General features: G+C 38.1%; 4 protein-coding genes and 1 long non-coding RNA gene across 8 annotated transcripts in view; 2 read left to right on the top strand and 3 right to left on the bottom strand.

The window, feature by feature from the left end:
- Window positions 1–67: 67 nt before the first annotated feature.
- Window positions 68–16,525, bottom strand: LOC105394067 (S1 RNA-binding domain-containing protein 1). Its single transcript, XM_048623371.1, has 13 exons — window positions 16,073–16,525; window positions 7,803–7,956; window positions 7,144–7,370; window positions 6,800–6,892; window positions 3,917–4,072; window positions 3,329–3,563; window positions 2,987–3,105; window positions 2,628–2,775; window positions 2,449–2,532; window positions 1,956–2,098; window positions 1,427–1,639; window positions 829–1,085; window positions 68–408 (listed from the first exon to the last, which is right to left on the bottom strand). The coding sequence occupies exons 1-13, from the start codon at window positions 16,438–16,440 to the stop codon at window positions 221–223; spliced, it is 2,385 nt and encodes a 794-aa protein (XP_048479328.1). The 5' UTR covers window positions 16,441–16,525; the 3' UTR covers window positions 68–220.
- Window positions 4,816–6,038, bottom strand: LOC119692072. Its single transcript, XR_007266686.1, has 3 exons — window positions 5,988–6,038; window positions 5,705–5,852; window positions 4,816–5,569 (listed from the first exon to the last, which is right to left on the bottom strand). It is a non-coding gene; the product is annotated as an uncharacterized LOC119692072 (long non-coding RNA).
- A 186-nt stretch (window positions 16,526–16,711) lies between the features above and the next one.
- LOC105394061 (putative protein N-methyltransferase FAM86B1) lies at window positions 16,712–18,140 on the top strand. The gene is made up of 5 exons (XM_011565900.3): window positions 16,712–16,859; window positions 16,939–17,253; window positions 17,350–17,608; window positions 17,700–17,915; window positions 18,024–18,140. The coding sequence occupies exons 1-5, from the start codon at window positions 16,782–16,784 to the stop codon at window positions 18,122–18,124; spliced, it is 969 nt and encodes a 322-aa protein (XP_011564202.3). The 5' UTR covers window positions 16,712–16,781; the 3' UTR covers window positions 18,125–18,140.
- Window positions 18,141–18,481: 341 nt separating this feature from the next.
- On the top strand, window positions 18,482–21,121 carry LOC105394062 (mitochondrial inner membrane protease ATP23 homolog). Its single transcript, XM_048623370.1, has 5 exons — window positions 18,482–18,929; window positions 19,197–19,242; window positions 19,362–19,443; window positions 19,954–20,178; window positions 20,593–21,121. The coding sequence occupies exons 1-5, from the start codon at window positions 18,695–18,697 to the stop codon at window positions 20,785–20,787; spliced, it is 783 nt and encodes a 260-aa protein (XP_048479327.1). The 5' UTR covers window positions 18,482–18,694; the 3' UTR covers window positions 20,788–21,121.
- LOC105394063 (gamma-aminobutyric acid receptor subunit delta) overlaps window positions 21,110–27,913 on the bottom strand; it is a 30,433-nt gene continuing 23,629 nt past the window's right edge. Inside the window, exons 5-10 of one of the 4 annotated variants that reach the window (XM_038117909.2) lie at window positions 27,682–27,764; window positions 26,932–27,057; window positions 25,470–25,668; window positions 24,847–25,057; window positions 23,703–23,813; window positions 21,110–23,183 (exon numbers count right to left, since the gene is read on the bottom strand). In XM_038117909.2, coding sequence (XP_037973837.2) covers window positions 22,971–23,183; window positions 23,703–23,813; window positions 24,847–25,057; window positions 25,470–25,668; window positions 26,932–27,057; window positions 27,682–27,764 — 943 coding nt within the window. In that variant the 3' untranslated portion in view covers window positions 21,110–22,970. Of the gene's footprint in view, window positions 23,184–23,702; window positions 23,814–24,846; window positions 25,058–25,469; window positions 25,669–26,904; window positions 27,058–27,681; window positions 27,765–27,913 lie in introns of all 4 variants that reach the window. The other 3 variants (XM_011565902.3, XM_038117908.2, XM_048623368.1) reach the window with 3 other exon arrangements.

The following is a 27,913-nucleotide window of genomic DNA, read 5'->3' on the forward strand; positions in this document are numbered from 1 at the left end:
TAATTCCTTCATATGCACAGCATAACAAAATCACACATTTCGCTTTTAAATAACAATATCACAATTTTAGGCTTAATCATCATTAATAATAATTTCAAATTATTCATTCAAATAACAAGAACTTACAATTGAATAAAAGTAAAAACGTTCATATAAAAAATCAAAACATTCATAAAAATATACCATTGGTAACCAAATACCTGCATCAAGCAGTCCATCATCAATCGAGTATCTTATCCAGCCTGAGCTGCAGTTTCTTCGGGCGTGGGACGCCCACCACGGTCACTGCCACTCGGTTCCCCAGCCGCGGCGTGGGATGCCCTCCCATCTGGCTGGTGTGGATGAGCCCGTTGTCTCCGACGCCGCAGTCCACGAAGCAACCGAATGGGACCACGTTTCGGACCACACCTGCAAGTGTTTAGGTTTTGGTTGGGATGAATGTAATAAGTGTAATTATGGATTACAATGATACAAATGAGTTTTTGCGTCTTCATTGGGATGAATGTAAGAAGTGTTATTATGGATTACAAAGTCATATAAATGAGTTTTTGGCCACTTTACAGGGATGAATGTAATAAGTGTAATTATGGATTACAAAGACATATGAGTTTCTGGCAGCTTTATCCGGATGAATGTAATAAGTGTAATTATGGATTACAAAGACAGAAATAAATGATTTTTTGGCGGCTTCACCAGTATGAATGTAATAAGTGAGATTATGGATTACAAAGGCAATAAAATAAGTTCTTAGCTAGGTACTTTAATATAATAAAAGTAAGTGTATATTATGGATTACAAAGATATAAATATGTAAATAACAATCATTACCTGTCAAGGACATTCCATCCTTCAGTTGCTCAGTATTCTGCACGGATATGGAGTAAACCGGCTTACTGAATGAGATCATATCATCAGCATTGCTCTTCTGTTTGAACGCGCTGACTATCAACTCCATATCTGGGCCATCTACTTGCATCTCTTGTCTAAATGATTCGAGGTCGAAACTGGACAGTTTGCGCTCAAATTTAGCTGGGAAGTCAGGTTTGGTCAGGTCTTTGAGATTCAATTCGAGCTTTTTAGCGAATCTGAAAGATACAAAAAAAAATGGTAGCTAATATTGTATGCAGTATGGAAGAAAATAATAAGTGCTCTTCACTTATCGATACAGCATATTATTAAAACCTAATAAGTGCCAAGGGCAGCTGTTCGAACGCTATCAATAGAGATATTCCTATGCATAATTATGACCACGACCTTTAGTTATTTTCACCATCATCCACTAGTAGAAGTTTCAGAGCCTCTTTAGTTCGCCGACCGATTGACCATTGTCGTTTTTAACCCCCAACGGAAAAAGAAGGGTGTTCTATTCTATTCTCTATCCTATAACTTTTCACCACACTCCAAACGTAAACAACAAAACACTCACGCCTTAGCAACAGCATAGCTCTCGGGATGTATGACCGTGGCATCGAGCGGCTCGTTGCCCCCCGTGACCTTGAGGAACCCCGCGCATTGCTGGTACGTGACCTTGCCGATGCCGCTGACCTTGAGTATCTCCTCTCTAGTGTGGAGTGGCCCGTTCTTGGATCGGTATTCTAGAATCTTCTTCGCTCTGTTCTCGTTTAGGCCTGATATTCTCCTGTAAGTAAATAATAAGTTTAATATAGTTCGAGGGAGGAGCTCTTCATGCCAATATAGAGAAAGGAACATAAGTACTTTTCTATCAAGAACATAATACATAGAGCAACTTGATCTATAAGGACGTAGCAGAAAGAGTGCAGAGTATATCAGAGATCCGAAATCTATCTCTATACGAAAATCTATAAAGACAGCCGCGTCTGTCTTTCACGAAATCTAGAGCAAATTTATGATTAAAACTTGGACCTGTCTAGCTACTTAGCTTCTTCCTGCATTTCTTCTTACGCGACGTAGCTCAATTTCACTCAATAGCCTACCTCAGCAGCGCATGCGAGGCAGTATTAACATCCACCCCCACCAAACTGACAGTGGTCTCCACTACGCAGGCGAGTGCCGCTTCCAGCTGCTTCGGAGGGATGTCGTGCTGGTACATACCCACGCCCAGGTGCTTGGGGTCTACCTGGGGATAGTTAGTAGCAATGTCACTCTAAGAGGGGTCAGGTATCTGTGCAGGCCATATCGTAATATGAAAGGAGAAAACGACCAACAAGCGCATTGGCCAATATACGTGGTTTGTAGTGTAATCAATCGTCCCTAGCTCGACAAAAAAATATGTTGTAATAATTTGGAATCGTATAAAGTTTGACTCATTAGTCAGAAAAAAATCTGCGCAAGGACTTTGAAGCTATTTCTGTTTTCTATTGAAAAAAAAGTTATCTTCTTTTAGCAAAAATCTGTGTAAAACATCAATAAAACGATATCACGATTCATAAGTTATGAAAAAAACGCATGTATATTTCACCTAAGTACCTTGATTAGTTCTCCCAAAGGGTCGAGTACTCTCCGTGCAATGGACAATGCAGAAATTAGATTTGGATCTAATCCAGGATGTTCCTGTAATAAATTCAAAACTTTATGTAACTGCTTCCCATTACTTATTAAAAGTATCTAAAATGCGTTTTCGCATACATTTGCTAGTGATTTCTTACCTTCTGTGCTTCCTTGCTTATAGAATAGATAGACGCTCCCTGCTCTGGCACAATAACTATGGGGATTTCTGTGCTTATATTGTTGTTTTTGAGCCATGATTCAGTCTCTCTACATGCTGTACCGTTTCCTAGACCTATTAATTGTACTCTGAAATAAAAAGAAAAATATATAAATGTATTCAAAGCATTTTGATTGACTGCCACATGGACAGAAAGTAGTGAAATTGCGAGACTCCCATAAAAATATATAATTCTGTAATGCATTAAAATAGCTCATAATTCGCCGTAGAATAAGTTTTGAATCTCAATAATTTAAATGAATTAATATTTACGGGTTGACGAATAGAAAATATTCTTACCCATGTTTCTCGAGCAACTGTTTGAGTTGTCTAAATGCCGGGTCTTCGTGGCTACTTTTGAAGTTAGGGTGTATTGTGCAGGCGTCCAACTTTTGTCCATCTGTATCTATTATGCCTACCTGTAAACAAGTAAAACATTATTTTGTAAAAAGCTGATTAAATTTTTACAAACCGTAAGTCAACCAGTTCATTCAATGAATCAAAACATATATACCACCCCTGCACAATTTTATTACAGAAATCTGAGACTAGTTAAGTATCTACTAGAGTCGGAATAGTAAAAAACTTAGGTCACCTGACAAAAAAATATTAGTATAAGGAACCTTACAAACATTAACCCACCTTACAGCCAGCTTTAAACCCGGGGTCCAGTCCAGCGATTCTTCTGCCCTTCACAGGCTCGGTCAGCAGATACTTCTCCAGGTTGCTCGTGAATGTCTTCACAGCTTCCTTGTGGGCCGCGGAGGTCAACTCCGAGCGTACCTGGCGAGACAGCCACGGCTTGATGAGCCGGGTGTAGGCGTCGGTGAGGCCCCGCTTTACCCAGTGGCTGCTCTTCCAGAGGGATAGGCAGAATCTGGTAGTTAGAATTAGTTGTGAAGGGAATTCATTAAGTTTCTGTGAAAACTACCAAACTTCTTTCAAATATTGTTCATAGCAAGTTGGTGACTAATACAAGCTTATTGCCTTGGTTTTTCACTGTGCTGAAATATTCAATAGGCAATCTAGTATGGACGATAGATATGTAGTAAGTATCACATTTTGTTATGTACAAAACATAAAATATTATATGGCAGACTCATACCTAACTTGCAAAATTGCACAAGCAGCACCAGAGATTCTAATACTTTGATAATGTACTCATTATTTAATTAAATTTTTTTTATACGCACTCACGCCTTGTACTAATGTACTCCTTTAATTAATTACCTTTCCAATTTATTATAATACCAATCAGGCACAACCACTTTGACTGTCAGAATTTTCTCATCTTCCCCCCGGTTCAGAGCTAGCATCTGATGTGGCTTCACAAAGTGTGTGGGACATTTCCACTCGAAGTATAGCTTGTACGTCTCAGGAGGGCTACTCTCTAACACGTTCCGTCGCTCAATACGAAAATCGAAAACCGTACGTTAATGACGGCATATCGGTACTCTGTACCAACTTCGGCCGCGCTACGTTCTTCGAAAATCATAGACAAATCATAGAGGTACTACGTGAATGAACGAAATAGTGTAATGAATGAATGTATTGGTTGGGCTTTCAAGTGGCTTATCGGTAAATTACCGGTTTTATTAAAACATTGCATATTATCATTTTTACGTAAAGTTAAAATGCGCTGTTTGTTTTTATGTACATTAAACAGATTTATTTAAATGATTTTTCACGCAGAGACGTTTAAATTACAAATTTTTGATAAAATCAAAATATTTTTACTCTACTTTTTTCACTATGGTAGTCTGTGATTTTCTGTCAAAGAGGCTCATAAAAAAATCAAACACAAAATAAAGTTAAGTTGGAGTTGAACGCGCCAAAGTTAATTTCTTTCTACCATGGCTGGGTCTGGGAACTGCAGCACGGAGCAGATTCAAGAGCTCTTTTCCCTCGTGAGCTGCTGTCGTCGGCAACCAGTCGATGCGGCGGCTCACTGAGACGTTGAACACCAACCACACGCCGCCTGACTGAACAGGCGGCCCCACGGACCCAGGAGCTAGTAGGCCCTGGAGCAGAAGCCCGGGTAAAGAGGGACTCCTCAAGACCCGAAGCCTGCGCCCTAACGGGCGCAGAAGAGATCCAACGACTCAAGAGCACTTGGAGTTCTTATTTGAGCACCAAGACCTCGCGCGCGGTCGTATGAGGAGCGTAGATGGGAGAGTGCGAAGCAATCGCCTGTGGCAGGAAATCGCCCAAAAGCTGAATGCTTTGGGGGGCTGCGCGAAAACAGTGCATTTTATCAGTGTTTAAGCAATAAGTAGCAATATTTGACTGAAACCAAAAAATAAAAATCTCTCATTTAGAAAAATTGTTTTATTCTTTATAAATAAGTGTGTTAGCATGAATAGATGTATCCACACAAAGTAAGTATCTTAGGATCGGTAAAACCATATTTTTATGGATATAATAGAAACACATTCATAACAGAAACAATGAAAATTAAAAAAATATAGGTAGGTAAAGATAAAATACTCTTTATTGCACACAAACAGAAACAGTTTCACAAACATAGAAAAGAAATAGTACAATCAGTGGCCGTATTACTAAAAGTAATCTCTTCTACAACCTCACAATAAGGATTGTTTTGTCTTATATAAGTATATCCATACAAAGCCAGGGGCATATTATGCCTCTAATAAATGTATTAGTACTCTGCATACTCTTCTTCCTTCCTCCAATGCCCGTCCTTGTGGAATTGCAGCTTGCTGGGGAATGGGCAGGGCGTTCTCAGCTGCGAGGTCCTCCTCTGTTAATTCAGGATGGTCGAGCCGAGCATGTATGCACATGTTGTGCAATACACTGCATGCAATTGCAATTTTGCCAGCGGTCTCAGGAGTGTAATTTAATTCTCTGGCGGCTAATAAGCATCTGAAAAAAAACTTTATTTAAACTCTTTTAATTGGTAAGTATTATAATAATGAGACATGTTGTGTAGGTAAGTTTAATGTTTTAATTGATTTATGAATAAATGCAATTGGATTAAGTATACTTAATAGGTACTACCTCCATCTCCCTTTTAGTATTCCAAATGTGCGCTCTACAGTGGAACGGGCACGTTTCTGAATTATATTGTAGCGCCCTTCAGGTGAGTCGTCTACTGCATGGTCCACTGGAGTCATCATGAATGACCGGAGAGGATACCCTGAGTCACCTGTAGAACATGTTATGAAATGATTAATACATTATTATTTTGGGTTACCAACATACATAATACATCCATCACCTCGCTTTGGGCTTTGAGATAGTTTAGGTTGAGAATGGATAAATTTATATTTGGAACATTTACCCAGTAGGTATGTAGTCTCTCCCTGTATTGAGAGTTCTTCCATGTGAGCTTGTGAGCATTGAGCATTGTGAGCCCATATGCCCAATGTATGATGATGTGTATGATGCATCAATACTCAATATAAGGCAATCAGAGTCACATCGCTGTTGAGGCCTACGGCACCTTGATAACTACCCCTTGCATAGAAGTTTAATACTACCAAAATCTGAAATAAATCCGGAAATTATGTTAGTCAGTTATGTTTTATCATTGTCTGATATTTACGTTATTTATCGTCTGATTTTTATGGTTAAAGGTAATATGAAAATAAGATACTTGTTGAGTTTTACCTTCATTATGGGATCAATACCCCGGTGTCGTATCCTTGGAGGAAGAAACGGGACAAACTCTTCACACAGCGTTTGGAACTCAGATGGTAGTTATTTACGAATTCAGAGTCGGGAATTGTGTGCAAGCGGAAGTTTCTTCTTAGGGCCTCTCGCCTTTTCCTTCTCTCGTCCCGAAGAATTTCTTGCATCAGCAAATACCTAGCCATTCTTTATGTTATTTTCAGCAATTACAGCAAAACGAATATCTCAACGTTACCTCTTGTGTAGACGTGAAATTTGAAGTAAAACTGACAGTAAATGAGCTGTCAAACTCAATATTACGTGTTTGACATTGCAGTTCAGAGTACCATTTTGTATAGAAAATCGAAACTTCGTTGTTTCGTTCGTTCGTGCGTAAAACTCTCCCTACAGAGTGCGAAAATGGCCCGAACGTTGAACGTTATTTCGATTTTCGCATTACCGAGTAGGCCCCCTGGGTCGGACTTGGTTTCATATCTCTTGTTGTCTGCATTCTCTTTGGGTTTCAAAGAGCTCTTTGTGCGGGTGCTCTGGAGTGTGAATCTGGTTTCATCTTTCCTGTTAATATATTATTATGCATTTTATTAAACATTAATACAAAATCAATCAAGACTTAGTGGCTTGGAGGTGCCGGTAGAGACTAGATGGGGATGGTTCAGCAGAGAGTGTTGTAGCCACTTTGATGAAAATATTAATGCAGTACTATCCATGCTCAAGCTTCCATAGTAAACAGTGAATATTATTCAATTAAAAGTAAAATAAATGCTGAAACAAAACTACTTAGTTCACATTAAAGCATGCTAACTCACAGAAGTCGCATCTGCTCCAACACCCTGGCATCCTTGTAGATGATATCAGCGACTATGTGAGTCACATGAGCCTCCACCTTGTCCGGCGTTGCCAGCTCCTCATCGTTGGAACAGAGACTACCGGGGTCCAGGTACGCTCCGTTCAAAGCTTTGATGGCATGCTGCTCTAACCCTAGCTTCCGTGCTCTTTCAGCCAGGGAGAGTGAGTTTGTCTTCAGTGGTGCATACTGGAAAAGATTTAGATATTGATATTTTGTGAAGGCAGTTTTTTGCTTAGTTTTTCCTTAAATTATTATTTTTTTACTTATTATGTTATCATAACTAATATTATAAATGCGAAAGTAACTGCGTCTGTTACGCTTTCACGCCAAAACTACTGAATGGATTTGAATGAAATTTGGTATACATACGGTCTAGACCCTGAGAAAGAACATAGGCTACTTTTTATCCCGGAATTCCCACGGGAAAACTTTTAAAGGCGAAGCTAACAGCTGGAACAGCTAGTTTATGATAAAATTCATCATAATAATATGTGTATCATTCTGCATATGCAGTACTTACCAAAAAACATAGATAATGTTGGCCAGCACATAACTATTGTTTTGATTATACAGTGTAATGAGTAAATCAGTCAATCAAAATGTGTTAATTATACTTACTATCAAATCTAATTCAGCTAGATTCTGTGCACTCAGGATACTTTTCTCAATATCTGGTGTGAGCTTTTTAGTTTTCTTCAATGTTTCTAAAACAGTTTTGACTTTTTTCTTGTAAGCACAAACATTCTGATAGCTTTCAAATAACTCCTGCAGTCTGAAAAAAAAACCGGCCAAGTGCGAGTCGGGCTCGCGCACAAAGGGTTCCGTAGCAAATAACTTAACCAAAATTACAGTTAAATCAACCTATCTCAAAAACTATAAGAGATACTTTGATCAAACCAAAAATCGTTGAAAGAGTTAATTAGCATGCATCACCTCTATTTTTTTTAGAATTTTATACCCCGTAGTTATAAAAATAGAGGGGGGGGGACATACTTTTTACGACTTTGAGAGCTGATATCTCAAAAACCGTTCACTTTAAGAAAAATGTTTTTTAGAAAACTTTATATCATTTTAAAAGACCTTTTCATTGATACCCCACACGGGTATGTACATCGAAAAAAAAAATTTCATCCCTCAGTTACATGTATGGGGGGCCCCACCCCCAATTCTTTTTTTTACTATTTAGTGTCATATTTTTGTAGCGGTTCATACAACACATATTCCCATCAAATTTCATCACTGTAGTACTTATAGTTTCCGAGTAAATCGGCTGTGACAGACGGACAGACGGACAGACGGACATGACGAAACTATAAGGGTTCCGTTTTTGCCATTTTGGCTACGGAACCCTAAAAAGGAGCATTATGAGGTCAATTTCAAAGGAAAACTTCTCTTACTGATGGCACCATACCATTTATAATGAAATACTCAGTATGCTTACCTTCAAACCAATATACAAAACATATATTTTGAGATATCCATTAGCCAATATAGAAACAATGTGCTTCCATGGCCGCCTTGTCTAAATGAGGTGCCGAACCGAAGAAAGTGAGTTCACAACAAATTCTACAGCAATGGACATACAATTCAATTTTAGTTGTGTGGCTTTTTGCTATGTGTGACTAACATAGCTAACTACAACCTAATGCATTAAAGAAAGCACAGTGATAAAAACACGGATAGTCAATCCTCCTAGAGATGAGTGGATAAATCGAGACATCATCAAAGGAATTGAAGACAGGAACCACCTCTGGCGAAAACATAAACTCAATCCTCGAGACAACAAACTGAAAGAGACCCTATCAAGATCAAGAAACTGGTTAGCAAGAAAAATTAAAAAGACCAAAAGTGCATTCTACATAGACACTTTCAAGAAAACAGCTAGAAAACCTAAAAAAATGTGGGAGCTTATTAATCAATTAACAAACAATAAATTAAAGAGTAGTTGTGTTCCTTCAATGCTTAAAATAAATAACATAACTGTAACTGATGGCAATGAAATTTGTGAGAGATTTAACAATTTTTTCTCTGGAATCGGTGTTGAACTGGCTAACCAAATACCTTTGAGATATCAAAATAATGATGTGCATACAACTTGTAAAGGGATCGAAAAAGATATACTCTCAGAACTTAAAACTATCACGGTAGAAGAGATTGAAAAAATTATTAACAATTTAGACTCAAATACTAGTGCTGGGATAGATAAAATAACTACAAAATCCATAAAGTGCATTAAAAACATTGTGAAAGACGAACTAACTCATTGCCTTAACCTATGTATTAGTAACGGTAACTTCCCAGATAGTATGAAAATCGCGAAAGTGACACCAATTTTTAAGTCTGGTAACAAAGAAAACCCAGGGGATTATCGCCCAGTTTCAGTTTTGCCAGTGACATCAAAAATACTTGAAAGAATACTTCATACTAGACTTGCATCATATTTAGATTCCACTAATTTCCTATTTGAACGACAGTATGGATTTCGCCCAAAATCAAATACACTATCTGCAACTATCGACTTGACAACACAAATAAAACTGAGCATCGATGGTAAAAATATAGTTCTGGGTATATTTATCGACCTGAAAAAAGCGTTCGATACAGTAAGTCACAGCATTCTTCTAAAAAAACTAAAAGGTATTGGAGTCACTGGTACAGCCTATGAGATGTTTCAATCATATCTTACTAATAGGTATCAAATAGTTAAGATCGACAACTTTGAAAGTAATGCTCAACTCATCAAGTGTGGAGTGCCACAAGGATCCATTTTGGGTCCTTTACTTTTCCTTATTTACATAAATAACATAAAGGATATTGGGCTTACAGGACAAACTTATCTATATGCTGATGACACATGTCTTTTTTATTTCGGAAGTTCTATTGACAGTATTATCAAAGAGGCTCAGGAAGACTTAGATAAACTTTCCATATGGTTTCAGTGCAACCTTCTAACTGTGAATACGTCCAAAACGAATTATATGATATTCTCAGCCAAAAATAAGAAAATTCCAGATCATGATCCATTAACCATCAACGGGGAAACCATTACTAAATCCAACCAGGAAAAATATTTGGGTCTAATTTTAGATCCTAAACTAACATGGAAACCTCATCTAGACCGAATAAAAACGAAACTGTCTTCAGTAAGAGGGGCTATACGAGGAATTGTGGGGTGTTTACCAACTAGTGTCCGGTACACAATCTACAATTCTTTGGTTAAACCTCACTTAGAATACCTGATAGAAATTTGGGGAGCAGCTGCCAGAACGAATCTTAAACAAATACAAATTGCTCAAAACAAACTTGTCAAAACTTTGTTCAATTTTGATTATTTAGAAGCAACACAAATTATCTACGAAAAAACTAAATTGATGCACATTAATCAACTATACACTTTTAAAACATGCATTTTCATTCATAAAGTACTTAATAAAACTACACATTCACAACTATCTTTCACTAAAAAACAACAAAAATACAATACAAGAAATGCAAATAATTTAAAGTTAATCTCCCACCGGACTTTGTATGGCAAGAAAAGTATAGCCAGGCCTGTGTCACTCCGCGCGTGGGCGGCGCAGGCGCCGGCCTGGCGCCTGCCGCCTCGAATGGGCAAATCTAGTCGGCTGCCGCAAGCGGAAGACGATACACGCGCGCGCTATTTGTTCCTATTTTGTACTAGTTTATAAATGTCGTATGTAGGTATTTATTAAAATTTATGAATAGAAAAATGGACATAAAAATAAAAAAAAGCAGCCAAAAAATACTGTGCCGTGTTTAATTGCTTAAATACGGATCGTGATCCATTTTTTTTTTTAGATTACCAAAAGATGCTGACAGGTAAAACTAATCTAAGTATTTTATTGATTTCTTCTACGTTCCTTATTTTCAAAATGTATTAATGAATCGATTATAAAATGTGAGCTGAGTGGTGAGTGGGATTCGTGCTCAACTAAACTAAAACAGAACATCATGATCAATTTCATCTCAATATTATCACACATTATGAAGAAAAAAATCATTTTTTGACTGAAGTAAATGTTTTTGGTAGATATAGGTACCTATCAACCTCTTTCTTTTACTTTTACTTCAAATAATAGATCTATGAATAGGTCTTTAACTATGAAATTGCCGTAGCTTCAACTAGTCATTTCCAATAGAAAATAAGTTTGGAATAGCTTTGTATTCTAAATTCAAATTATTTTGTTTAACGCCGGCTCCATACGTTGGCCCCAACGCAGGTCCCAACGCTACTCGTCCAACGTATGGATCTAGAAAATTGCATTGGCCCCAACGTTGGGGCGAGCGTTGGTAGTTGGCCGTCTTGTGTCGGTTTTATCAAAGGAATCTGCGCCAACGCTGGCAGTCACGCCCACACGTTGGCGCTTTGCTCAGTGCTCTTGCAACATGCAACGAGTGCGGACGTCAAGCGAGAATGGATTTCTCATCCACAAAATCATCACCTTTATGGAAAAATTAAAAATTTACAGATTTTATTGAACTTAACAACAAGCACATCCAATAATATGAGATGAAACTCGAAAGGAACATAAAAATCAAAATGTATTAGCTGATGCATGGCGCAGCATTCAACAGAAGATGGGCATGATCTTCTCAATTGAAGATTCAAAAAAGCGGGAATCATTAATGAGCACATATTTATCGCCTCAGAGCAGTTAAGATTTCTGTATCGGACATCTTTACGTTGGCCCTGCCGGGACACAACTAGTTTATTAGCCAACGTATGTACGCCTCACCCAATTTGCAGTTCAACGTTGGTACGAGCGTTGGGGCCAACGTATGGAGCCGGCCTTAATATCATGACATTCTTTTTACAAACTCAGTCCGTTCTTAGTAAACGTTGTAGTCTGTGGTGCTGAGGCAACCCTAAGGTGGCTTCTTTTTCAATGCGTATAACCACGTATAACTTATTATGCACCGTAGTCCAGTGAAATAAGGCGCATATTCCCTCAAAAAAAAATTGGTAGGTAAGTAAATAAAAACTTGTGGGGCTGGAGCGCGATCTAAATTAGATCTTATTGCTTATGGGATGGAGTCATATTTCTTTGATAGCCATTGCGAAGACGGACTTCTGTACCTGGTACTAGTTATTATTCTGTGGTATAGCTTATGAGGGAGCACAGCTATACAACAAATTACCTAAAGACATCAAAAATGTAAAATCGCCATTTATATTTAAAAAATTGCTAAAGGGTTATATTTATAAAAATGTCACTGTTATAAAATAGTAATATAGCTGCTAAGTACTAATTATTTGTTTAGCTACGTAACCTACACAATATAATACAAAAATATTTAACTATAACTACAACTATTGTATAACTTTCAACAACTTGTGTAGAATCGTCATATATTGTCTTAGTGTAGTTCATATGCCCGCTAACAGATGCCACTATGCAATTGTCTACATTAACTGCCTCTGTGGTCTAGTGGTAGAAGCTTCGCTTCATGACCCAGAGGTCTCGGGTTCGATTCCCGGGTGGGACCATCAATTTGTGTTTCTAAATTGTGGTTCTAAGTTTGGTTAGGACATAGAAGGCTGATCACCTGATGTCCGAAACAGTGAAACGATCCATGCTGTCGGATGGGCATGTAAAGCAGTCGGTCCTGCGCCTAGCTCTCTCCAGTCGTGTCGGTCAATCCGTCCCATTGGGCCATGAGAGTGATGGAACAGAGAGTGCTCCTGTGTACTGCGCACACACTTGGGCACTATAATCTACTCCTGCGTAGATGGCTGATCTCATATGAGATTGGCCGCCGTGGTCGAAATTCGGCTAGGAGGACATTATTATGGTATTGAGATTTCTTGTGATACAATGACTTTGTGGTTGTTATTAATATACGTTACTTCTGTCAGCAAATAGTGGTTTGATTTGGACTTCTTCATGGTCCTTCGTTAGCCGGATTGCGGAATCAGAAAGTCAAATTTTGATCCGACGCAAGTATCGGGGAACAAGGAGTCCCTGAAGGTGCTTCGGGTGGTTGGCCAGGGCGTCGGCCAGCGAGAGCAGCCAGTGCAGCGCGGACATCTCCAGCGTCGGCAGAGTTCCTGAGTGCCCAGCGACTGACGACAGCAGTGGCGCCGCGAGCAGCGTCACCACGTCGGTCCACGCAGCGGCCAAAGGACGAGCAAGAGAGAAAGTGCATCAAAGGAATCACAGAAACCCGGTAACCACAAGTGAACCAAATGTGAGTACATTTTGACATTATCAGCTCAGAGAGTCCCTCAAAGGTGTCAGTGTCATCAGTGATCAGTGAATCTTAGAATAATTAATTGAAGTGACAGTGTCAGTATGGACAGTAAGAAAATAGAAATAATCTGTAGTTGAAACGCTCTCTTCTCTTTGGTAGACAGTAGGTAGGTAGTTAGAATAATTATTTAGTCAAGACTTAGAATAATTTTACAAACATTAGTCAGACGGGGAACCTATGCCCAATTTTGGATTTGTAAAAAAAAAACTAATTTAAAAACTTGTAAGATTTTCAAAATTTCCTTGACTTATCAAAGTTCCAAACATTGTCTACGTCTTTCAAAATGTCTTTTGGTGTAAAAGGTCAACTCAGATTAATTTCTAATATTGCAAGAGCGTATGAAAACTATAAAAGGGCACCAAATGACCGGTTAACTAAAGAATCGTACTTACAAACCAGACTAGAGGCATTAGAGGCTCAATTCAAAATTGTTACTGATACTCATACAAAGATACTGTCTGAAGCATCCGATGAAATACTAGATAACCACGAATATTTCTCAAGCGACATGTACTCGGAGGTAGAAGAAACGTACATTATGTACAAGTCAGACCTAAAGGAAGCTCTATCCCGCGTCGTGTCTATTGCATCGGCTGCTTCTGATAAGATAAACAAACAAGCAAATACCAAGGGGGGATCTCATGTTCACTTGCCTAAACTTATAATTCCGGTGTTTTCTGGCACATATGTAGAATGGATATCATTTAGAGACTTATTCTTATCATTGGTCCACAACAACGATGCATTAGACAATGTACAAAAAATGCATTATTTAAAGGCGCACCTCTCTGGGGAAGCTGAGCAGCTCTTACGGCATGTACCAATCACAGCTGCAACTTACGACGAGGCCTGGGTGACGTTAAATAATAGGTACAATAATAAGAAGTACTTGGTCAATTGTCTAATGCAACGATTTATGGATCAATCTTACATTGTAAATGTAACAGCTGGTGCAATAAAAAACGTGCTAGATTTAGTGAATGATACTTTGAACGGTTTGAAGAATCTAGGTGTACTAACCGAGTCTTGGGATGTGTTCATCATTCACGTGGTTTGCTCAAGGTTGGACTCTGAATCCCGAAAAAGTTGGGAAGTTAAAATAAGTACATCAAACGAACTGCCAACCTTGAATGAATTAATGCAGTATCTAGAAGCTCGATACAGATCCCTTGAATTCTTAGACACCGAACCAAACCCAACACATGCACATGTCATGCACGCAACTGCCACCAGTGTCCATGCAGGAGCCATAGGGTGTGCCTACTGCAACAAACGTGGCCACAAAATCATCCACTGCAAGGAATTCTGTAAGCTACAATATGAAGCACGACACAAGTTTGTTATAACCAACAGGCTATGCTATAATTGCATAGGCCGTAATCACTCTGCCAATAGCTGCCGCTCCATCAACACATGCCGCATCTGTTAATCTGTTATCATTATCACCACTCATTGCTTCATCCTTCGGGGTCGCATGTGGGTGGATCCAAATCATCACTGGCCGTAGAAGTCAAGGCAACAGGTGCCAATGCCAAAGCAGCATCGGATAACCCTGGTTCATTACCATCGAATACAGTCCACCGGTCACATCAAATTGCTTCACCATCACATACAGTCCACTGTTCCAATCATATCAACAGCATGCATTCAAAAATAACATCAGGTGACACCGGTAAGCAAAATACTGAAGGCGGCCACAAATTGAGAATCGACAAGGCCAACACACATTCAGCTTGGTCACGTCACTCAAGCCATTGGTCATCATTCAAAAGAAGTCGAATATCAAAATGTTCGAGGAAATCATTCAGCACACAGTCCCACGCTCACGACCCATCCATCAATCACTCATCTGCATGTCCTACCGATCCATTCAGTCACAGCTCTGAAGTCCAGTCCAGTTGGAGACGAACTTGGATTTCTAATAATCATCATCATCCCCAGGTCGGTAGTTATTAGGTAGATTGATTACGCAAATTTTCGAAACAATGTCACTTGGGTCGTAGTATGTTAAAATTTCGCCTGTCATCAACTGTTATCGTTCATCATTTAAGATATTTTGTACCTATTTATGTCAGCTCTAATGCAAATTCTTCTTATAACCGAGTACCAATCTGTCTCGACCAAGGCATGTATTTTCTACCAAATAGTTTTAAGATCGCGCAAGATGCATACTCATGCAATTTTTATCAACCTTTTGTTTCTATCAATGCATCTTGTGACAACCCCTTGACGGTGGGCGGTAGTTAAGAACTATATGTTCTTGGTGGGCGGTATGTAGAATCGTCATATATTGTCTTAGTGTAGTTCATATGCCCGCTAACAGATGCCACTATGCAATTGTCTACATCGCGGTATTGAGATTTCTTGTGATACAATGACTTTGTGGTTGTTATTAATATACGTTACTTCTGTCAGCAAATAGTGGTTTGATTTGGACTTCTTCAACTTGCATGCGCAAAAAATGTAAATATTATTATTTAAGGACTAACATAGATACTTAAGTTAATTAATTAACATCTCATTTTAAGTGAACAAATGTATATTATGTTCTTATGAGAATAAACGTTTAAACCTAAACCTATGTTGATGGTTAACTTGGTGGCAATTTTACTAACCTGTCGGGCATCAAATTATCCACTGCACTTTTCCGATACCTCGCAATGAAAGGCAGAGTGCAACCGTCAGTCAGGAGTTTTACAAAGTTTTGCGCCAACTTTCTTGGAACTTTTTCGACGTTGGAGAGTAGCTCAGCTTCATCCCAAGAGCTTGCAAAATCGAAGCCACCCTCGACAACATCTACAGCTGAAGTACCGGCATCATTTTTGTCTAACAAAGCAGCTTTTTTAGTTATCTTGCTTTGTTTTTTCGCTTCACCTTGCTCCTTGTCGTCAACTTTGGGTTTCTTTGATTTACTGACTAACTTTTTAGGAACATCACTTGAGTCTGGTAATTTACGTTTACTTGTTCTTTTTACACTGTCCATCTTGAAAGTGATTTGGGCTAGTCTTTGAAATATTATTGTGGTAAACAAACAAACGCGAGAGAATCACAGAAAAGTCAAAAACTCAAAAAACGTCAATTAACGACAGAACGGAACCGGAAGTTAAGGCAGAGACAGAATATCATTTAAGTAGTCTGGGGGACAAATACCATATTCTATTTTTGTTATCTGTGGTACGGCAACTGACAGGCGTAACTTAATCTATTGTGATTTTGTGTTTATTATTTTCTCGTGTTTATTCTCGAAAGTATTTCTTGTTTTTATGTGTGAATAGTTGGTAAAGTTATTGCGAAAATAAATCTTTATCTCTACGTGTCCTTACAATGTCAGAAGATTATTCTGTCCGCGCCAAACTTATTTCATTAGTTATAAAATACTACAGGGGATCTCTGGAATTTACGGTAAGTAAAAGAAACTTGTGAACCTGTATAAATTTAGTTGCGGTCCCTTATTTACCTGCACTGTCGTTGTATGTTTCAGGCTGACGACGTCCCACCGATGTCATGGGCCATTCAGGAGCAATTTCTGAGCATGACAGTCTACAACAGCAAATTACTGCAATATCCCGTCAATAAAAATTTCAATAGATTATTTTGTAAGAAACTAATAGCTTTCTTGAAGACTGAGGAAATCCATGATGATTTCTATACATTTTTGTGTTCTGTGATGTCAGATCCTAAGGATGCATTTTCTTTTGTCCATTATGTGGTAGACAATGATATTACGAAGACAATCATAATCAGGCAGACCAATAGTATGGTTGTAAATGGAACTACTGGACTTAAAACTTGGGAGGTAAAGTCAATTATATGTATTTATTTATACAGCATTAATATAAGTATAAAATATATAAAATTAGTAATTCCTCACAAAATCATTTATTTATTTCAGGCTGCTTTGATGTTAGCTGATTGGGCCTTATGCAACCCGCAAGTTTTTAAAAGAAAAAACATTTTGGAATTGGGTTCAGGGGTGGGGTTCACCGGTATTGCCATAGCCAAGTTCTGTGAGCCGTCTGCCTTGTGCCTGACCGACCATCACCGAACAGTCCTGGATATTATATGTAGAAATATTGAAATTAATTTACCAAATATTGGCAAGGAAACTAATGAATTAGTCACAATTTACAAAACTAATAATGTGACAATAAGTATGTTGTTTTTTTATTAATTAGAAATATCATAATTTTACTTATTTTTTATATTGATATTCTATTTAAATGTTTATTTTTTGAATTTCAGAAACATTATTATTGGATTGGGAGTATATTGATGATGATGTGACTGATTTAACACCAGATGTGATAATTGGAGCTGATATAGTGTATGATCCATCCATATTACAGCCCCTATGCAATGTCTTCCAAACATACTTCAAGAAAAACAGTCAACTGGAGATTTATATTGAAAGTGTTATCAGAAACCCAGATACATTTAAAATGTTTGTGCAATTATTAGGTCAGTATTGAAATAATATAAGATTTTGTGTAGGTACATAGGTATAGGTAGGTATATTCTAGTAAACCTTAGGTATAAGAAATTTATAATAAAATTTTGTTGTTACAGAACATTCAGGATATAAATGCGAAAGCCTGCCACAACCACTGCCAGTCCACATACATTGGGATAATTTTAATGAAAGATGTTTACTGAAAATAACAAAATAGAAAATTACCACCTTGACAAGTTTTTTAACTATTTCTTCTTCTAGGATGCCGGTGACAAATGCTACGGCTGGACTAGGGTCACTGCAAAGTCTGAATTTCCATGTAAAATTCCCATGGTGCACGATTCTGTAGAAGGTCAAGGATGGTGACGAGATGAACTATACCAATGTCTGAAGGCGCAAGAGACTGTGCCACTGGTGCGTGAACTTACAGTTTGAGGATTCTCTTCCTAGTCTCTTACATTTGGATGAATGTCTTCAGAGTAGGTACTCATATTAAATTATAAAAGAAATGTTTGTTCCGAGGTCAGTCTGCACTAGAAAAATGCTCTGTGATTTATTTGACAGAACATATCTGTACACAGATTATACCAAATGTCAAAATCAGCCGACTTTTGTTGTTATTGAAAGTTATTTGTAATTCACAATTTAATGTATTAAACTATTTTTCTCTCAGTTAAATGACTCGAAAAAGATAAATACGCCGAACAAGTGCTATCTTCTAAGTCATAAATCGTCGATTTTCATGTGTTAATGAAAATTACACAACATAACCTCTAAATTACTTGAAATGGAACAAAATGCTAAAGCAAGCGAAGTTCCCAAAAGTGCTGAAGTGAAACCCGAAGAGGGTTCAACGAAAAGCAAAGAAGACAAAAAGGCTGAGCCATGGGGGTACGACCTGTACCCAGAAAGAAGAGGAACCTTTTCTCCCAAACTTACAAATGTTCTAATTGGCAAAGAGGGGAAAGAGGGCATTGAGAAGATGAAATGCGAAAAAAATGTTTACGAGTGTGTTAAAAACAGTAAGTTCTTCATCTTAATACTGCGTGCTTTTCTTAAAAGGCACATTGTAATAAGTACAGCTCTGGAAGGGGACCTCAGGTCAAGCCACTATCCTGTGTGTCAGCGGTAGCTGCAGTTTAATTATTTTCTGTCTGGCCTCACTCGTTGAATACTAAGCTGCAAGTAACCATAACTACCTACAATGTATCCCACTTAATAGGAATTGGCCTATCTATATTTAGAATACCTACTTCCTTTCACATTGCTAATGTTAGTGTAATTTCCAGGTCCAATTGTAAAAATTATGATGAGAGCCTTGAAGAGTTCTGGCTGGTGAGTAAAATCTTACTTTCTTAAAAAATATCTTTATATTCATTAATTTAGTACAAAAATAGATCTAGCTAGTCCTATTATTATTGTACAATAATTATCTTCATTATTTACTATTTCAGTGCAGTTGACCTGAGAAGACATATATCTTGTGAAGTATGTGATTATTCCGTCAGCGGTGGCTATGATCCTGAATTGAACCAGGTGTGTATAGCCACAAAATAGTTTATAACTGGTTTAACAGTATTTGAAGGTTGCATAAGATAATTTGACATCACTAAACATCTGTTTTAAGATGGTTTTAAGTTTGTGCAGTTTTAGTTAAATTATATAAATCATAGAATAGAATTGAATTTATCTTTGATGGTCACCAAAATACTACAACATGCATAGTACCTATAGCTAATAAAAATAAAATTAAAAGCTATACTTATAAATTGACCAAGTTGTAAAGCATTAAAACATTCACTAATAAGAGTCTTCTAAAGAGACATTACTCTAAAGAAAGGAACTTCAATATTGAATCTATGTCTGTCTTTTTGAGTCTGTAAACTGTCTAAGCAAGGCAGCAGTATATTTAAGATTGCCATTAGCTTATAGTTACTTTGTGCAACTCAGCAAAGTCATACATGCCAAATGTATTGTTTTAAAACTTTACTGCCCTGCTAAAAAAAAACTGTTCTTCCCCACTCACCAAAACTACCCACCTTCCAGATAGTAGTCTGCCAGAACGTGTCCACCCGGCAAGGCATGGTGCAAGGAGTGCTCGCGCACGAGATGATCCACATGTTCGACTACTGCCGCAACCAGCTCGACTTCAAGAACATGGAGCACCTGGCCTGCACCGAGATCCGCGCCGCCAACCTCACCCACTGCTCGTTCATGAGCGCCTGGTCGCAGGGAGACGCGTCTTATACGAGGATCAAGAAGGCTCATCAGGTTTGTGACGGTTGATTTCGTTGTTAGATTGGAGCGGTTTTGTGTCCTACCGCTCGTTTATGAACGCCTGGTCGCAGGGCGACGCTTTTTATTGGAGGCTATGAAAGACGATAGGGTAGGATGATGTGACATAACGCACAGAGCAGACCGTAAATAAGGAAGGCTAGGGAGAAGAAAAAGATTTGTATTTTAGGTAGGTAGTACCTACCTAAGAGCGGTAGCTCTTCTTGGCGTGTCGACAACAAACTAATAAAGCCGTATTCAACTAATAAAGCCGTATTCCCATGGACAACTATCACAGAACAGACAAAATAAATCATTTAAATAAACCCCAAAGATCTAGGTAGTCATATACGAGATATTGAAGACGTAATTTCTCATACTATAAAATGAAATGTGGTATTTGTTTTCCAGGACTGCGTAAAAACGAAAGCATTGTACTCAGTACTAGCAGTCAGGCAGATCAGTAAACCGGAAGCCATTGACATAATCGAAAAGGTGTTCCCCAAATGCTATGCAGACCTGGAGCCCATAGGCCGGAGGATACGAAGGAACTCTGAAGACATGACCAGAGCTTTCAAAGAGGCATCTTATTACGGGTATGATTGATATGGTATGTTGTGGTCGTGGGTAGTTTTCTGAGGGCTGATTAAAAAAAGAAGTGGTACAAAGATGGCGTTATGGTGGTGATAGTAGAAGTGTGAGACACACGATAGGTTCGTTCATTCAATCCTACTTATTTTTTTAATGAGCTGTCAGAAAACTTGATTGATACTGCTTTTGTACCATTTGGTATGTCAGTTTTCTGTTACAAAATGTGGGAAATACCATGTTTTTTTTACTGTATTAGATGGTTGTTGTTATGTACAAGTACCGCATTGTTAAAGTAGTTATAGGACATAATAAGTTATACAAAATTAAACCACAATTGAATGATTTCAAATAATGTCTTTTATTTCATTCTTTTAGGTGATTAACTTAAATATACTTTAAAATTACTTTTTTTTAATTAGCTAATTTCCAGTTCCCGAAAAACTATTTTTCAATTAAACTAAATGCTAATTAGAAATATTTATTATTATTTTTATATGTTTTTTAAAACTTATTTAATTTTCCAATTTCAACGATCTTTTTTTAAAATTGAAGATTAAATTTCAAGATAGCTTTTCGGAAACTGAGTGTAAAGGTGCATCTACACAATCAGAACCTTTTTATTTCAACATCAATTTATCTGAAATTCTGTCTGCTCTCTTATTTTGTTTGTCAAAAAGTTAATGATGTGTGAACGCACCTTGCTATTACAACTTGTACTCAAACTATCCACGATTTGCGTATCCGCAAATTGTGCAATCATTGCACAAGCACTCTTTAGTTAAGAAAAAATATGTTAAATTAGCTATTTATTTACAAAGGCAAAGCTGATAAAGGCACGTTGTTTGGTTCTACTTATTTAATGATAATTATGCACATGATACTTATGAACAACTGCACTAATGTAAGATATAGCCAAGTTGGAGTATGTCTTGCAAAGGGTTCCGTATTAATAAAATAGGTAATGTAAGTATTCATAGTTACAAGATGTTATCCATTTAAAACGGTGCCTACGATACATCACAACATAACATATATTTTTTTAAGGCATATGTGTATTACTGTTTTAAAACAAGTAAAACAGGTAACCTAGATATGGACGATAATTGTTAAGTTCTTGGGCTAATTGGGTACCTAATGTATAATCTACATAAAGTACCTAAAATGAGACCATATTTTGTGCTACTATGATTTTGTGCCTCTATTAATAAAATAAATAAGTAAGTAGGTAGGTATGATTCAAACTTCTTATTTTCATAAGTTCTTACTAACTAAGTAATATATTATTATTATTATCGTTTTAGAAATAAATATATTTTTCTTAATTTACCTAACTGACTAGAACACGAAAACTTAAACTTTAAAATATTTAACAACAAATAAAACTTTATTTACAAAAATAAATATTCCTATGTTTTAAACAATGTACTTAAATAATTTAAAATCACTAATATTGAATATTTTTTTGAGAAAACTATGTTTCTTTAACTACCTACTTAAGTACCTTTTGTCTTTATGTATTGAATAACATTGCCAAGGGCTAGAGACTTCGATATTTGATAGTTCCAGTATAGTTTACAGTAGGTATGGGCCGATAGATAGAAAATATAATGCAGGCCTATGTATTATGTTACCTTCTTATGATTCTGAAGTTAGTAGTGTAGGAGTTGAAGGACTAACCAACTTTCAAAGTTTAGTTTACAATGTAAGTAAATAAGCTTTTGATGAACTGTAGGTAATGCCAGAAAATTCGATTTAGGTAAACCAAAATCGTTAACTTTAGTCACTTTAACGAATAAGATTTGATACTTAGGTACCTAGGTACATAGCGTAACTATTTACTAATTCGTTTCAGTTAGATATGTGAGGTTTTTAAGAATCAAAGCGAATGGCTGAAGGGCCTTTAATTTCTAGATACCTAACATGAGCTCAAGTGGTGGTCCCTTTACAACTAACACGACTCAACGAGTTCTTAGTCGATAAAAATATTTAAGGCACGACCTTTACAGATTGGACGGCAACCGTTCGTTTCTACGTTAAAATATTCAACACTTACGTTAAAACAAGCCATAGCCCGCGATATTACTTCACTTTTAAATTCGACTAGCATTTGTCTAAACGGTATGGGTCTTCGAAAGTTCCACATAAAAGTCCACGTTTAAAAGTCACTGAGTGGTGTAGACGACACAGACGTCTGCCGGTCAGTTCCTGGACGCCCGGTGCGCCTCGGTGAGGTACGTGGTCCAGTAGATGACGGTGAAGAGCAGGAAGCTGAAGGGAAACAGCATCAGGGCGTACCGGTCCACGGCCCCGTGTTGGGCGCCACAGTACATAATGAAGTTGTCCACGAAAGCGGCGAACCGCGCCATCGGGTTGCTGGGCCGCGCGCCTGGAGCTTCCAAGATCGGGGAGTCCTATGGAATAATAAGGAAATTATTATCATGATTATGATGAGGGATAAAAAGAGGTTGATGACGCAGGAATAAAGGTTAGGAAAAGACACATGATGCCACATGCGCTGAAAGCTGTGCACACAAATTTTACACTTTCGAGCTACATAAGGAGATATACGAAAAAGGTTTGACTTACTTAAATGTTTAGGGTTAATTAACCTATCTACCTAGGTACACATATACATCGATTACTTACACATGTATTGAACCTGTACATTGCTGGTGACTAGACAAGTTTACTCTACCAATACTGTTCAGCTAGCCACACGGTGCAGTTATATATACGTGGTTCTGTAATGGCGGTCTCGCTTTACCTGACTCACGGATCTTGTTTCACATCCAATCTTATTTTGTTTCCAATTTCTGTTTCCCGAGTGGGAAGACTATAAAAATTGCGATGTAAGTTAGCTTTTATGCTGGTTTTGTTAAAGTTTTTGGGGTTAATTTGGTGGTGGGGGTTATAACGAGGTGGTAATTTACCCTCTGAATGGTTTGGTGTGAGAACTGCTGTTTGAAGCCCTCGTCTTCAGCGCTGAGCTGGGGAGTGAAGACGGGGCCCTGCGCGCCGCCCGCGGCCGGGCTACCCAGATGCTGTGGAGAACAAGACGATACAGTGCCACTCCTAAAGCCACTAATTCCAATCATAAATGGAGCTACTTTAATCACTTTCACCTCTTTCACAAATTGGGTAAAGTTACAAACAATAAAATCAATACTCCCATAGCTCGGGGTTTTTAAATCAAGAACCTACTAGAAGCAGTGACTTCTTGTCTGTTTTCCTAAATAAATATCCCTTCTTTCGGTAAGTATTTTATGCTTATCTATTGGTAGATGCTTTAAAAAAAGAATTATATTATCGTGTCATTCAGCAGACACCACATTCCTCAATACCGTCGATAAAACTAGGCTCAAAAAGAATAAAAATCACCGAACAGGTCATAATCAGTTCGGTATAATTTTCAGGAATCTTCATGCGTTAGAGATTAGAGGCACAAGCATGGGGAAAATGGAGCGGCGATAGAGTTAGATAAGTATGTAAAGGGATAAAAACCACCTCATAGTCTCATTAGGTGTCGATTAAAAGATAATTCAAGATATTCCCTCAGACATTGGAGGTAAACTCCTGGGTATACTTTAGATGTCTAGGGAACCCCCTGAATTACAGTAAGTTCTAACTACATATTTTTAAAGCTTCAACTATCTACAGGTACGAGTATAGTAGAAAGTAGCATGGCGCGATACAACTCTTATATCAGCTTGTAGCACCATGCTACGATTGCAGTGGAGTCACACTAGCATTACTAAAACGGTACCTACTTAGTTATATGTTTATTGGAGAACTCTACTTATTGCAATTTACATTTTCACATTTCATGCATTCATTTCATACAACCACTACTCCAACCGCTCTGTGGAACCGTTTTCGTAAAGCTAGAGTGACTGCAGAAGGGCCAGCACGGGGCGCAAAAAGCTCACACCAAGACGTAACAAAAGATTGCATCGCGCTCACTCACATCGTACGGCATCTTTCACCCAACTTTTGTCACGTCTTGACATCTGTTTATTGCGCCCCGTACTAAGCTAGCATTAAAAGGATCAAAATGAGGTCGAGTCAAACAAACACCTGAGCATGGTTTACATGCAGCGCGGGCGGCGCGAGCTGCGCCGTGGAGTGTGCTCTCCTCAGCTCCGCGCGCCGCGTGCACCAGCTCTTGTCGTAGCGGATGCCGAACAGCACCACGAAGTATTCCAGGAGAGCGAGGAACACGAAGATGGTGCACGAGATCAGCCACACCTCGATGCATTTGAGCTCGAGCGCGTCGGGCGAGTTTGTGCTGGAAGTTGGGTGAATGTTTTGTTAGTCTGGCTACTGCTACTATAATAGGTAAGTTGATTGATTGGTAGCATAATAATAATGATTAACTTAGTTGATAAAGATTTAATTTCTCATATAAATGGCTAAGGGAGTAGGTCAAGAGACTAGTGCTCGAAACCAATACCGAATGCTATACGGTAATCAGCAATGGCTGTAGCTCATTTGCAGGTCTTTTCTAAAGGACGATGTTTACCAGCGCCAACTTCACCTACAACCTCAGATGATCACAATAAAGGTAACTCAATCAGGTAGGATTTGGAGTTTGACAAAGTATTAGCTGAAGACTATATGGCACCTGAAACATAATTACCTACTTATTATACCAATTTTTTTTTAAAGTCTCAGTAAAAAACATTAAACAACCCCCTCACCTGACAGTATCAAACATGGTGATCAGCGACAGCAGCGTCGTGACTAACAGCACCATCCGTCCCGGCACGATCTCCGGGATCACGCAGAAGCTGCCCCAGCTGATGATGACGAAGAGCGACGACGGCAGGTAGCTCTCCAGCAGATAGCTGCGCAGCTCTCGCGACAGCTTGATGCGCAGGCGCGCGGCCGAATGCTGGCCTGCGGGGGAGACGGGTGAGTGGACGGCTGTGATTGGTTGGTAGGTGGATCACTTACCTTGGTTAATCTGGTCGGATTTTGGGGTTTTGGATTGCTTACTCTACCAATCCTTTATTAAAATGAATGTACCTTCTGATCATAATAATTATCTACTAGTAGCAGGTATCCATAGGCACCTCTAATATTCAAATCGACAATACTACCTCTATACCAAATCTTCAGCTTTTGTGGCCAGATAGGTATTAATCATCCCGTTCGGATCTTATTAAGCAGCCGCGGTGTCGACTTGACAACCATATCATAAGGAAGAGTTGGTATAGAAAAGGGTCTTAATTCTTAACCAGAGATTAAGTATTTGTCTAAGGTCTTAACTTATTTATATTATGTACTACTTATCTATAAAGTACCTATAACTTCTAGACAAACATTTACTGACACACACAACATATCCAGCACATGACGACATAAACGCATATAACTATACGGTACACTTACTATAAGCATTCAATACACTTACTTATTTATTAATAAATTAAACAACTATAGTAGTTACACTCTATCAATACCATTCGCTACATACAGTTTGTTACTTTGTTAGGCATCCACAACAGGTAAACTATCTACAATTACACTGCAGTTAACGATGTAAACAAAAGAGCATTTTAAACAAAAATAAGCGTGAGGGCATTCTACAGAGAATGAGAATGGCAAGAGACATACTTCAGAGCAGATCCTCGCATGAGGATACCATTATCCTGACTAAATAGTGACAAAATGGCAAGATAAATCAATTTCAATATTTTCCAAGCAGTAAGTCTTCGGTCGCTTTTAGGTAGAAAATAGGTTTGATTTTGGCTGAAGCTCTGACGTTGCTTTTTATGAAATTATACTTCAGCCGTTGTAGTTCAGAAGTAACGATCATTAATTATAACAGAAGGTAGCTTTTAAGATACCTTAATGAGGTTCTCACACTGCCACGCATCACTCTGTTTGTAATTTCGGGTTCATGATCTTAGAGTCAAATACACAGAAAACATATAGATCTCCGTGCTTTCATGCGATCATAGAAATTTAGGAAAAACGCAAGATGATGCGTGCAACTATGAGAACCACCTAACACTAGAAAGAATAGAGAATCGTTCGTAGCTCGTAGCGTTAGCCGCGCAAGGATCGAGGGGGTCAGTCAAGTCAAGTACAGGCGCAAACACAAGCGCAAAGCAATAAATATACATTTACCTTCACCAAAATTGTGATAATGATTACTTTTGTCCGTGACGAAGGTGACCACGTATTTGGGCAGGCGGAACTCGTTGCGCTGGCTGCCGGCGAGCCCGTGCCACGTCTCCACCTCGCGCCACTCGAAACGCACGTCTTGGAGGGTGTATTTGTCTGGAATATTGGAGATTATAAGTCAGTACGTTAACTTTATTGCACACGGGACCAAAATGTCAATGATAGGCAAAGCCTTCTGTTTGAGTGCAGGAAGTGAAACTGAACATGGGCTACGAACTTCAGCATTAACTTGAGATTAACTATGTCAAACTAGGTAGTATGTCAAGCTTCTTATCGCCCAAATTGTTGTCCCGTTAAAAACTAGTGACAAACAACACCCGTCCATGCTTACAAACTTTCGCGTTTATATCATTATTATTAGTAGAATGTGGCGAGACTTTTCGGGTTAGCTATCGACAAGTTAGCTTCCGCATGTAGACACTTTGGGTTAATTAATCATGTTTGTTAAGTGCTAACTAATGTATAGGCTGTACGAAAAATGCAAATCATTGTACTCTGTAGCTATTTTTAGCTAATATTAATTAATGTTATAAAATAAGTTACAGTCATCATTATAATTTATACGTCGAAAAACGTTCAAATTGGTAGTTACAGTAAATTATTGTGGAATGGAACAGGTAAGTGGGGTGTAAGGTGTAATTCAAGTAACTTCTATCTAAATTTCTTATCTAGGTACTTAAGTGTATTTTTAAAGAAAAACAATTAGAAGAGAATACTCACAACTACTAAAATCTATGGCACAGTTTTGTACATCTAAAGGATACAAAACGAAGTCCATCTCACATTTTATTGTAATGGTGGCCCTGAAATTAAAGATAAACAAACGCTTTAGCCATAGTCAACATTAAAAATAGAGTTTTTTAAAAGTTCAAGTATTGGTCAACGCCTACTTTCGGCATCGACAGGCATCAGGAAATATCATAATACATTAACTTCATGGAAATAAAGTTGA

This window comes from Plutella xylostella, chromosome 10 (assembly GCF_932276165.1).
Source record: "Plutella xylostella chromosome 10, ilPluXylo3.1, whole genome shotgun sequence".
NCBI lineage: Eukaryota > Metazoa > Arthropoda > Insecta > Lepidoptera > Plutellidae > Plutella > Plutella xylostella.

What these genes read in the sequence shown, in the direction of transcription:
- LOC105394067 (XM_048623371.1), bottom strand. Translation starts at nt 16,440, where the DNA reads ATGGACAGTGTAAAAAGAACAAGTAAACGTAAATTACCAGACTCAAGT. An exon ending in TAGCTGAATTAGATTTGATA is followed by an intron (nt 7,371 to 7,802) that starts GTAAGTATAATT and finishes AATCTTTTCCAG; the next exon opens with TATGCACCACTGAAGACAAA. An exon ending in GGTTTAAAGCTGGCTGTAAG is followed by an intron (nt 3,106 to 3,328) that starts GTGGGTTAATGT and finishes ACTTGTTTACAG; the next exon opens with GTAGGCATAATAGATACAGA.
- LOC105394061 (XM_011565900.3), top strand. Translation starts at nt 16,782, where the DNA reads ATGTCAGAAGATTATTCTGTCCGCGCCAAACTTATTTCATTAGTTATA. An exon ending in GGGGATCTCTGGAATTTACG is followed by an intron (nt 16,860 to 16,938) that starts GTAAGTAAAAGA and finishes TGTATGTTTCAG; the next exon opens with GCTGACGACGTCCCACCGAT. An exon ending in AATGTTTGTGCAATTATTAG is followed by an intron (nt 17,916 to 18,023) that starts GTCAGTATTGAA and finishes TTGTTGTTACAG; the next exon opens with AACATTCAGGATATAAATGC.
- LOC105394062 (XM_048623370.1), top strand. Translation starts at nt 18,695, where the DNA reads ATGGAACAAAATGCTAAAGCAAGCGAAGTTCCCAAAAGTGCTGAAGTG. An exon ending in TTACGAGTGTGTTAAAAACA is followed by an intron (nt 18,930 to 19,196) that starts GTAAGTTCTTCA and finishes TGTAATTTCCAG; the next exon opens with GTCCAATTGTAAAAATTATG. An exon ending in ATGATCCTGAATTGAACCAG is followed by an intron (nt 19,444 to 19,953) that starts GTGTGTATAGCC and finishes CCCACCTTCCAG; the next exon opens with ATAGTAGTCTGCCAGAACGT.